The 13,207-nt window shown below is 37.0% G+C and overlaps 1 protein-coding gene across 1 annotated transcript; it reads right to left on the minus strand.

Annotated features, from left to right (window-relative positions):
* Positions 1-466: 466 nt before the first annotated feature.
* Positions 467-1,969, minus strand: LOC129717098 (uncharacterized). The gene has a single exon (XM_055666943.1). It carries the CDS (start codon positions 1,967-1,969, stop codon positions 467-469), a length of 1,503 nt encoding a protein of 500 aa, XP_055522918.1.
* Positions 1,970-13,207: the final 11,238 nt, after the last annotated feature.

Consider the following 13,207-nt stretch of genomic DNA (forward strand, 5'->3'; position numbering starts at 1 on the left):
TCTGTTTCCGCTTACTAGCAGTTCTTCCTTGCTTAAGCTTCTTAACGTCAGCAGCATTTTGTTTTCCATGTTTCTCAGTGAATTTCTGTTGCTTTTCACGATCGTGGCTACTTCCATGGAATACGTTACCACTGGAGTGATCGTGCAATGGTATAATCTTTTAATGGTTTCCCAATCCAATGGATGATCTTTTAAAAACGCACAAATCGAGTAGAAGGCTTTGTATGTTTTTTCAATGCGTTCGGCCGTTGTTGCCTTTCGTGTAAGGCTACTCGTGATAAAAGCGCCTAGATATCGCAGTATGGTGACCAGAGGCAGTGTGTATTTGCCTATACATATCGTTGATTGGTGTGTCGTATTATTTGTCGCGAAAGGGTCACGTATCAGTACTTTGGTTTTTTGCGTGCTTATTTCAAGCCCTATTGAATACAACAGTGGTTCAATCACATCAAGCAATCTTGCCACGTCATCCTCTTGTTCGCAGATGAACAGCAGGTCGTCGGCATATCCCAATATGCACGGAAGTTGTATTGTGCCTACGTGAGCTAACTTCAGTTCCGGAATAACCGGACCGATTGCAGCACATGATGCAACAATAGAATAAACAGTTGTGGGCAGAGAGGGCAGCCTTGTTTGACGCCTCTAGTTTTCTGCGAGGTGCCAGTTCTCTGGCCGAACCATTAATGGAGGTTATCTCCCTCAAGCATCCAGTTACTATTCTCCTAATAAGTGCCTTTGAAACTCCCATATCGGACAATATCACCGCCATCTTCGAGGTATCTATCCTGTCGAATGCCTGTTTTAGATCAAGGGACACCAAAACTATTTTCTTCCCTTTCCTCCATTTTTCGTCCATAATACGCCGCAACACGAATATTTGGTCTGGGGCACTGCGCTTATGTTGAAAGGCCATTTGGTAACCTGGAAGAGGCGGTACTTGCTGCCTTAGCCTGTTGAGTAATAGTTTGGCGTATATTTTATATGTGCTTGTGCAAAGTATGGTACACCTGTAGTCGTCTACATTTTTTGGATACGGAATCTTCGGGATTGGCACTTGGACAGTTTCACTCCATTCTTTGGGAACTATATTGGTTTTGAAAATTTGTATCATCAAGTCTGTAATCTCTTGCAGAAGCTGTTCAGAGCCGTACTTCAGAAATTCGTTTTGTAAGTTGTCTAGTCCTGGAGCACTGTTGTTCCTCGATGTCATGATAATTTCGGCAATTTCATGTGCTGTTGGTACCGGTCCTGCTTCTCGATAGTCGTTTTCCACTTCGTACTGCGTATTTATGTCATGTTGGACATGCGTAAGCGAGTGAAGTTTTTGTTCCCATTTTTGTATACTAATGTACTGCGCCTTCCTTGTCTGTTTATTTCTTTTATATCGCTTGATGAATCTAAACGTTTGAGTCATTTGTTCCAGGCTGTTTTCTTTCTCGATGCTATTTAAAAACCCATCCACCTTTTCGTTAAAATGCTGATCGTAAGCTTTACGCTTCTCTATCCTCGCTTCCGCCGCTGCCTTTTTCAACAACACGTTGTCTCTCTCTGCTAGCCTCTTTTGTTGAGCCATCGTGTACTTCCTTGACGCTATCTTCCTTCTTGGGGTAGGAGGTGATGCTGGTGTGGTTAATATTGCGTTCGCCGCATCCGTCACCGCTAGTTTTATTCTTTTCCACCTGCTTTGAATGTTTTTATTGTCCCCTTCTATTTCACTGTATTTTCTTAGATTCTTGTCAATACTATTCTGGAAACGTTTTCTTTTCTCCTCATCCACTCTCAAAGCTTCAACATTGTATCTTCTTTTTCTGGTATTGTCATTTGCCATATCGTTGGTGTATCGCTGTGTTAAATTTTCAGGAGTCGAATTTCTTCTCATGATGCATACAACCATGTTATGGTCGCACCGGAGTTGCGGTTGAAAGAAGGCCTTTATCCTGGGAATCTTCATAAAGCTCATTTCGGTCATTATTATATGATCTAGCTGTGATAGACTTCTGCCATTAGTCCATGTTACCTTCACTGAAGGCGACTCGCTAAAAGTTAGATAGTTTTTCAGCCGGAATCCATGCATGAAGTTTTTCAATTGCAGGCCATTTTCATTACAGACATTATGGTGGAGGTTTTTTCCAATGTACTGTCTGTCCTCATCCACGAGGTCTTGAGTGCCTATGTGTGCGTTCATGTCTCCAGCAATAACTACATTATTCCTTAAGCGCTTAGGCAGGCCAATCAAAAACCTAGCGATAAGGTTAAACTGTTCACTTCCTCTCCACTTTTTCGCCACACGCCTCTCCCAGATAGGAACACGAATTGTCGCTGATTCGTCTGAATTGGCCCTCCTTATACACATTTTTGGCCACCAGAATCGCGGTACCACCTCCGATACGGTCCCTAACTTCCTTGTTCGAGTTGGTGTTGAACCTCATATAATTTTTTGACTCCAGAGAGCATTGAGCTAAACGTGTTTCCTGAAGGGCAACTATTGAGAAACCTTGCATGGCGAAGAAATCATCCATCGCTACTCGTTTTGATTCCTCTGAGCACCCTCTACCATTCCAGCTCACAATATGAAACGGAGCCTTATTATTCTCTGCCAATCCTTGCATACTCCTCCCACAGCTCATATCCGAGGTGTCAGTCAGCTGCGAGACGTTAGTGCTCAATTTCTTTTGCATGTTTGTTATACGGCTGACCGGCATCTGTATTTGTGATTCGTTTGCAGAATTGTGCGCAGTGTGCGTCTGACTTGGCATATGCAATCTTTGTACTACGCTATCGTAGTGACTACGAATTATCCTCATCGCGTTTCTTCCACCTATCCTATATGCAATTCTCAACACTGCCGCTGCGCTTGCACTACGATTAAACTGGATCATCGATCCTAGCTCGTGATAGACGTCAATTCTTCTATTAAATATTGCTGCCACTGCCGCAATTGTCTCCTGTCCCCCCAGTAATTTGTTTCCGCCAGTCTCCTTAGAAATCCTTCGATCCTTGTTTCTGCATTATGACCCAAATGTTTCATTTTGCTGGTTGTGTCTTCCAACGAGATTCGGAAAGTCTCCATACGTTTTCTTATATAGTCCACAACCTGACGCCTGAGCTGCGATATTTGAGTGGTATGCTCCTTCGAGCCAATTTCCGTATGATAGTACTGATCTATCAAGGCTGAAAAAAGGCAATGCCCGTCTCCTGGAATTTTTTTCACCAACACTACTCCTTCATCACAGTTTATTTGTTCCATTTTATCACTTATGTACTTACATACAACCATAGAAGTTCAACTGGACTTTAACACCTACTAATTAGTCTAGAACTTAAGCGATGAATAATATAACAATAAGCATAAATATACATATATTATATAACACATGAAGTAATATATAAGTAATATAAGTAATAACCATAATTATAAATAAATATATAAATATAAGAAATATGTAAATATGTATGTATATGTAAAAAGAAATAGATAGATGTAACAGTATATGGGTCATTCCATGTCAAGTGTCCGAGGAAATGCATCGACCATCTCCGATTACGATCAAAATTTGTGAGTCGATGTATTTTGGGCCGGAACTTATAAGTACAAAGTGTTGTACCGATTGGTGGACCCCTCGGCCAATGGGACTGCCTCCACTTTTTGCGAATTTAGCAAAACACCTTTTTTATTTTGTGAATATCTCGGGGCCCTGAAGAGCTACAGGTGATGATGACATATCATTTTGAAGGGTTTTAGATGTAGAATCGAACTACGTGATAAATTTTTTTCTGCAGTGTTGCCAACATTGCATTTTTTTCGATTCAAAATTTAATTTGCAATTTCCTCAAAATACCCCCCCTTCGATTTTGATTTTGACCACGCCAATGTGTTTAGCAGACGATTTTACATAGGAATCACTTATCAGCAAAAAACAAAATGTAGCGTTCCAGAGATACAGCATTTTCAAAATTGCAAGTTTTTGGATTTTGTCTACGCACGAAAGCGCTTCTACATAAATTGCTGCTATCTTAACGGTATCTTAGCAGGCGTTTGTGTAATCAAAGAGTTGTTCCTTAGAGGAGCTTCTGTTAATGAGGTAACGCAAAAAATCCCGTTCTAGAATCATTTTCACGAAAAGTTACAGGAAAGTTTTAGTTACACTTTTCTCATGAATCTTCATTTTATTGGTTCATCACATTGTAGAAATCATCCTCTCTCAATATAAAACCGTTTCCTAACAGGCGAATGGTCATGTTTTTTCCTGATTTAAGGTTTGCTATGATTTCAAAATTGTGAACAATGTGTCTAATAACGGGTGCAGTCATTTCATTCTTGAAGATGGTGTGTTTAATTGGATTGTATTTAAAACAAATTTGTGTCGCTGGAAAACGGTATTGGTTATCACAGCAGCTTACGCGATGAGATTTACTAGCTACTAAGGAAGCATGCATAAATGACGTATTTTTTTTTTTATTTCACCCCCTTCCCCGTCTCCCACCGTAGCATTTCGTCACAAAGTCAGACCCTATAGATAATTACGTAGCATTATAACAAACTCCACACCACCACCCCCCTCCACCCTCACCCCACCCCAAAGATTTTTTTTGCAAATTTTATTACTAAAACATACATTGTATCATGAATGAATAAGACAAGACAAAGAATTATAAATGACCATAAACAAACAAAGCCGTGAAAATAAACAATTAGAATAAATCCAAACTTTTTAATTTCATATTTGCTACGTTTGCTACGTAGCTTGGCTTGACCTCCTAGCCTCTCCCTCGTCAAATTTCGTCACAAAACTGCTAGTCGTTGCATGTTCGAGTCCCGGCTCGGGAGAAGACTGTTATTATCAGTAGGAATCAAAGGCTGCGAAGCCTGTGTCAAATAAACAGAACAGAAAAAGCCACCTCCTTAGAGTCGAAAAAAGGTAAATTTAATAATTTATCCTTAATATTAAGTAAGAGCAATAAGTGTTGTTGTCTGGTCCCGTTTACGTGTCCGTTCTATCAGTGTTGTATTGTGAAGCTCTTACGTTAGCACTGCTCATATAAATACTAGAATAAAAATAATAAAAATAATAAAAAAAATAAAAAAAATTAAAATAATAAAAATAAAAAAAATAATAAAAAATAATAAAAATAATAAAAATAATAAAAATATTAAAAATAATAGAAATAATAAAAATAATAAAAATAATAAATATAATAAAAATAATAAAAATAATAAAAATAATAAAAATAATACAAATAACAATAACAATAACAAAAGCAATAGCAATAGCAATAGCAATAACAATAATAATTATATTTATAATTATAATAATTATAATAACTTGGTTGTGTATCGTCAACCAGTACGGACGTGTTTTAATTAGCTCTCGGCCACGCGCGAATTTAAGTTTTTGTTTTTTGTTTACATTCTTTTTTCGCTTGTAGGTGCTTTTGTGCCAGTAAGTCAACTCAAGCTCCGCGCGAGTAAGTTTGTGCGTTATTTACACTTTTTTTGTAAACATGACATCGTTAGTTAGTGGAAACTGTGTGGTGTGCGGTTTTGGGTCTTCGGACAACCGGAACTTATGGAAGTGTGAGGGGTGTTCCCTACGATTCCATGCCGCGTGCGCAGGTGTTCAACGAAACAAGGAAGACCAGATTAGGTCCTACATGATGCCAGCCTGCAATGATTGCCAGGAGCGAATCGCGATGGAATTAAATTTTCGTCACCTGGTACACCAGCAGGCTCTTCTTGCTGACTTAGTTAAAAAGCATAGCGACGCAATACACAAATCGACGTCGACATTGCAGAAAATTGGAATCGTTCAAGAGGCACTCGAACGACAAGAAACTCTATTCGATGAACTAAAACAGGAGCTTTCGTCTGTTAAAAAAGTGAACTCTCCTACAAAAGTAGTGAGACAAATCAATAACCACGTGACGACACTTTTCGACGATGCTATAACTCCCGCTAAAGTTAACATGACTGAGTCGCTTGGGATACTTAGCAACTCGATTACAAATAAGCTGACCAGTCATATTGATGAAATAACTAATAAAGTCGACGAACAGCTTGAAGCTGTTAATGAAAATTTGATCGATGTGGCCACTTCTAAGACTCAATGTAGTGTTCCTGAAATCTTGGAAGAATTTCGAATAATTAGCAGCAGAATTTCTGAGTACACGCCAAGAATGATGCCCATCGAAAACAGCATTGGCTATCCAAGTGTGGCAGAGGAAATAACTATGGCCGGCCAGCCTTCAAATGATCTTCCAAACAGTGGATGGCGTTTCCTTGGCTCGAGAAAAGTTTGGAAACAGGACTGGACAGCGTACGATACAAAATTACACCGTATTATGCAGCAGCAAAAACAAGCTGACAAAGCAAGAAAACGGAGGGCCAGAAGACGAAATCATTATAGGCGAAAAATTACAACAGAAACAACAACCCTAGGCATAACCATATCATTCACAACAACAACAACGATAATAACAACAACTTTGTCAATAACAATAGAAATAACTACAACAGCAATTACTACAATAATAATAACAATTCCAACAACAACCGCAACAATAAGAACTACTTCAACAATAACAACAACAATCAGAACCAGAATCGCAACCTCAACTTTAACAGAAATCTCGATAATAACCATCATAGTACCAATCGAAACAACTACAACTTCAACACCAATAGTAACCGTAGATATACCAACCGTCACGTCAACAACAGTTTTTGGAATAATAACAATAGCCCCAACTATAACATGGCCAACAGGCAACAGAATAACGTCACCAACTCCTACAATAATCAACAACACACCAACTCTAATCGTTTCCATGCAAATCAATTGTTACCACCTGACAGAGTGCTTCTTGCAGCAGCGAAAGACCGATTCTCCAGACCTCAATCTAACTTCATTCCTACGATTCAATTTCAAAGAGGCGAAACTCTTAACCCATACCCGGCGAACGACGAGTTTTCACTTTCTCAACCCCAGATGATCAGCGATCCTGCACACCTTCCTACTTCACAATGCATTGCGTGCTCATCTAGGCACTCGTGTCTTCAACGCAATTGACTCACTCATCAGAGGACCGTTGCTGGTGATAATTTTGTTCAACCTAGAGATGTAGGAAATGACGCGACCTGCTCTGCTCTGGTAAACACTTCTGTTAATAATGACTCTCATTCTTTAGCTTCTACACTCGAACACCCCACCACTACCGAGATCTCTGTATATTGCCAAAATTTTAACCGCTGCGGTTGATTGCGGTGTCAGTAGACTTTAATTCAGCGCTTATCGACACCATTCAGTTTAAAGAGTTCGAACATGTTTGGGTGAAAGCAGAACTAGCAGGAGAGACACACGTATTTGTCTCTGTCTATTTCCCTCCAAATAATGCGCGGAATGAAATCTTTGAAAAGTTTCTTCATGTTGTTGAAAATATTGCATCTAAGCTGTTACCTGAAGTAAAACTCCACATATACGGTGATTTCAACCAACGCAACCTTGATTTTATTCCGGACATCGATAACCATAGCATTTTACTTCCTATTATTGGCGAAAATGAAACGCTGCAACTTCTTTTTGATAAAACCTCTAGTCTTGGTCTTAATCAAATAAATCATGTGAAAAATGGACAAAATTGTTATCTAGATCTGTTAATGTCCAACATTAGTGAAGACTTTTGTGTGACGAATTCATTACAACCATTATGGAAGAACGAAGTTTATCATACAGCAATAGAGTTTTCTTTATTTGTGCATGTGAATAAAAGACCTGATGAATATGAATTCGAAGATGTTTTTGACTTTCAGTCAGCAAACTATGATGAATTAAAACATAAACTAAATAGTATCAACTGGCAAGATGTATTGTTTGAAGACGGAAACGTCGATTCGGCTATAGAAAATTTTTATAACATATTATCTGATTTATTTATTAGCGAAATACCATTGAAAAGAATAAGACGTCATGGCAATTCCAAATACCCAGTCTGGTACAATAGACAAATTAAAAACTCAAAAAACAAAAAACAAAAAGCACATAAAAAATACAAAACTCATAAAAATCGTGATGCTTTAACAACTTATCTTAACATTTGCGGCGAATTAAACGATGCCATTAGTAACGCGTTTGAAGAGTTCACATTAAAGACTGAGCTTGAAATCAAATCCTGTCCAGAAATTTTTTTCAAATATGTTAAATCAAAGTTAAAATCTGAAAATTTTCCTTCAAAAATGCAACTGCATGACAAAGTTGAAGAGAACCCGGCATACATCTTTGATCTATTTGCTGATTTTTTTTCAACAAAATTATACAACTTTCTCCGAATCTGATCGTGACTATACATTCTTCACCAACTTTCCTGAGTTTCCCAACTATTTCAATATTGAACATGTCAGCGCACGCGAAATTGAAGGTACTTTAAAAGCTCTGGATGCGTCTAAAGGTCCGGGACCAGACGGAATTCCGCCAGCATTCATGAAACATTTAGCTAAAGAGCTAACTTCCCCACTGTTCTTGATTTTCAATATGTCGCTGGAATCCGGTTGCTTCCCGAAATTCTGGAAAAACTCATATCTAGTGCCTGTGTTCAAATCTGGTAAAAAAACCGACATTAGCAACTATCGAGGCATAGCCATTCTTTCCTGTATACCTAAGCTTCTTGAAGCAATAATAAACAAAAAGTTATTCCACCAAATAAAAAATAGAATTACCCCAACGCAACACGGTTTTTTCAAAGGGCGCTCAACAACAACTAACTTACTCGAGTTTATTAACTTCTCTTTGAACGCAATGGATAAAGGTAATTATGTTGAAACCTTATATACTGACTTCAGTAAAGCTTTCGATCGCATTGATATACCCCTGCTTCTCTTCAAGTTACGAAAAATTGGAATTCATCCACAATTACTCAAATGGATTGAATCGTATTTGACAGATCGTCAACAAACAGTCAAATTTAAAGGTAGAATATCGAAACCTATTCAGGTAACCTCAGGAGTTCCTCAAGGCTCTCACTTGGGCCCTCACTATTTATATTATTTGTAAACGACATTTCCTTTATTCTAAAACATGTAAAAATTTATATTTATGCCGACGATATTAAACTTTTCATTGAAATTAAAAACGCTGATGATGTAAATATTTTTCGTAACGAGATAAAATATTTTTACATTTGGTGTAAAAAAAGCCTTCTTCAGCTAAACGTTAAAAAATGTAGTTCGATGGCTTTTGGCAGAAAAAGAAACATGCCAAGCAATATGATTTCCTTAGGAGATCAGGAAGTAGAGAAAAGTGAACGAGTTAGGGACCTAGGAGTCATACTCGACTCAAAATTAACATTCACTGATCACTACAATACAATTATTAATAAGGCTAGTAACATGCTCAGTTTTATAAAACGTTTCTGCTATAATTTCCAAGATCCATACACAATGAAAACACTTTATAATTCCTATGTCAGGTCACTTTTAGAATACTGTAGCATTGTATGGTCTCCGTTTTCTGCAACATATGTAAACAGAATAGAATCAGTGCAAAAACAATTCCTGTTATATGCACTTCGTAATCTACGATGGACGTCATTCCCCTACCATCATATGACGAACGCTGCAGACTTATTGACATCTCAATCTTTATGTACCTTCTAGAAATTTACGAACTCGGACTTTGTTTTCTTTAAATCATCAACGAAACAATTATGCTAAATACGGGCCAATTAATCAAATGATGTTAGTGTATAACCAACACTGTGAAACAATTGACTTTTCTATGTCGAGAACTAAATTAAAACAATATTTCAACTCAACGCGCAATTTAAATCGATAGAAAACATTCATTGTAATAATCCGTCAAGTGAAGAAATTATTATTCAGTTATGTATAAACTCTTTTTTTTTGCTCCCACTAGTATAAATAGCATATAGCATGTAAGTTAGTTTTAAACATATGTAGTCTACTTTTGTTTGACGAAATAAATAAATAAATAAATATAGGTTATAATAATAGTAACAATGATAGTAATAATAATAGTAATAACAATAGTAATAATAATAGTAATAATAATAATTATAATACTAAAAATGATATTAATTCTATACAAAAAGTTCTTAATAATTTTAGTAAGTGTTAATGAATAATTTAAGTTAAGTTGGTAAGTTTGAAATATCTATTCCGATGGCCCACGTAGGAGTCTACGTGATTTAAGTAACATTAAAAGTCGTGCAAATCAAAATCCTCGCGTAAATAAGATAATAGTTTGTTTCGTTAGCTAATACGATTGACCTATCTGCCTATAATCGCATACCAGTCCCATATGGATTTTCATCGTTTTTGAGTTAAATATCAGATTCTATCTATTTCTTGCTCTACTATCGATCAAGGAAACGAAAAAGTATGTTTTATTTGAAAAGGTCAGAAAAAATGTCTGGTTAAATTGTCCCATCTTAAAAATAATCGCATATCAGTCCCACCAAATTTTTTTCCTGAGTATGGCCATATTTTTTTTTATCAATCCATATAACAAATACTTGGTGCTGTTTTTCAAGCTTTTTAATGTTAAAAAATCATCAAATCTATTAAATAAAAATAAGTTGGTGTCTGTATAACGGCGTTTCACTCGAAGTAGAATCGACGGATTTTAAAGATTCTTTTTGTGTTTGTTTTGTCTTCATCTTCGACGAGTTAATAGGCCATAAAAATAACAATAATCAACTGATAAAGTTAGAAAAAAATTGAAATATATTTTCGGTTTTTCCCGCCTTTTACTCCAAGAACAACGTCATTAGACTACTATGATTGTAGGCTATGGCCGGTAGACAAGTTGTTGTAGCGTCGTTATTGAGGCGTCGTAGTTGAGTATACAAGCACCTGTTATTGATTCACGTATTAGGTGATATTCGTTTTCGCTGCCTACTACACCTTTTCTCTGCAAAAGCGCTATAGCGTGGTAGCAGCAAACTCAACATGCATGTGAATACTCTCAACGTGGCTTTGATTTTATTCAAGGGCATATACTTGATAATGTAAATTAAATTTCTGGCTTATTTGAGCAAAGTTGCATATAATCGTTTTATTTATCTGATAAATGAAAAGAAAGAACAAGAATAACACTACATGTGCGATGACATAATTTACCATTGCTCGGATCTAATCAATCTGTTCAATTTTCTCTAAAATGCACACTGACTGTCAATGATCTAAACATTTGCTCATGCTGCAATCATTCTGTTAGCTGGTAAAAGAAACGTGTAGTGTTTGCTTCTCAAAAAACATTGATTTCTGTTCATGTTTCGTATAGCCACTATTGCATTCCTACAAATCTCTGAATTTACAGTTAATTGTTGAACTGAAAACTATAATGTTGCGAAGTGTCAATGGCACTGTGCTTAGGCAACAGATTTGCCTCAAAAAGCAGATGAAATAATTATGTCATTGAAGCGAAAATTTCGAAGCTCCTTGTACCTGCCAATTTACCATTTAATTTTAAACGTCTGTATGTACCTTCGCGCTTCGCAGTTGGGTGATATTCGATAATGCCCAAAGCCCTGATAACTGGTGGCATTGAACCTATCAATATCAATATCGCACGCTTAGCCTTGGGGCCATTAGCGGTCTCGATCAACTAGTTGAAAGAATTCGTTATCGATATTGTTTTTGGCACATATTGCATGTGTAGGATAAGTACAACGATACACCGTGCCCCAGTGCTAAGTCGAGAAAATTTCCAGCAAACCTAAAACATGCATATTCTCGCATAAACAGCTTTATGTCACATGGTCACGTGAAAAACAATTGGTATCATGTATGTTTGAAAAAAAAAGATACGCGTAAAATGGTTGGCCATTAGGTTTTGCGAGAATTTTTGTTCAGGACAAAACCATATTGTCACTATGCCATGGCAATAACGAAAATCAACTGGAAAAGTTATAAAACGTTAAAAACCAACCCTTGATATATCCCGCCCTTCTGAGATTCTGAGAGGTTTTCTGTGAGTTTTAGTGAATAACGATTTTTTGTTGCCTTTGATAGGAAAAATTCGAAACAAGTTTTCATCACCGGGGCGTACTTAAACGATAGCCTTCATTTTTTTTTAATATTTTATGGAATAGTTCTATGCGATTTTCGTATTGGTTTCTGTTGATGCCACTTAAATTCAACGTCGGTTTCTGTTAATTTGTGCTGTGACTGTTTGTCAAGAAAGAAGAAAACACTGTCGGTACGTAATAAACATAAAAGATTAAGAATAATAATGTGTTTTTGCAAGAAATCTGAGGAGTATTAATACTGATTTCAGTTGGTTTCAATTGGTTTAATTTTCTTCCACATGTAGTGGGAATGCTTTCTAACGAAGATGCCGCTAAGGGTATTTTATAAAAGGAATGTTCCCTAATCTACATGACCAAACTAATTCTTGCATATCTTCCAGTTGACTTTGACAAATTTCTGCTGTGGTCGAAGTGTTTTTTGTTCAGATTAAGTTGTTGTAAGTGGAATGTTCAAATACTTAACATGCCCTTGAATTAAAATTAAATTCGTTGTTTTTGTTCCAGTTTTGCGAGTTAAGACACGAGTAGTAGCAGGTCAATAAAAGTGTCAGGCTCCGCAACACTGAAGATAGAATATTAAAAAGTCAGGAAATATACGAGTCCCGAAGGGAAGTTGATCGGTTAAGAACAAGACGAGCTCGAAATGCACGACGTTCGACACCCCATATATCTCAAAATCGTCAGTTACACACTTAGTTTCCATAGTCTTTAAACGAGTCTTGAACAAAAGAAAAATAAAATATAATAACTTAAACACTCAATTGAGAGAAAAATGCTAATCAAAAATTTTCAAATACTACTACTTTATAGATTCAAATTTACCACCGAACAGATACATTGCTGCCACTACCCGATGGCAAATGTCCTTGAAGCGACAATTCTGACAGGAAACTACAAAGGAGAAGTCGTAATAATCCCGCGTATCTCGATTACTCCTACCGATTTGCCGTTAAATTTTAAACGTCTGCAATTTCCCGTGCGTCGTGCATTCGCGATGACTATTGATAAAACCCAAGGACAGTCACTGAAAATTTGTGGCATAAAATCCGAGTATTCATGCTTCTCACATGGACAGCTCTATGTCGCATATTCACGTTACCCTGACCCTGACATTGTGGAATATATAGAATTTAGTGGCTAGAACCGCCTTGACCACTTTCATATG

The sequence above is a fragment of the Wyeomyia smithii genome, chromosome 1 (assembly GCF_029784165.1).
Source record: "Wyeomyia smithii strain HCP4-BCI-WySm-NY-G18 chromosome 1, ASM2978416v1, whole genome shotgun sequence".
In the NCBI taxonomy this organism is placed as follows: domain Eukaryota; kingdom Metazoa; phylum Arthropoda; class Insecta; order Diptera; family Culicidae; genus Wyeomyia; species Wyeomyia smithii.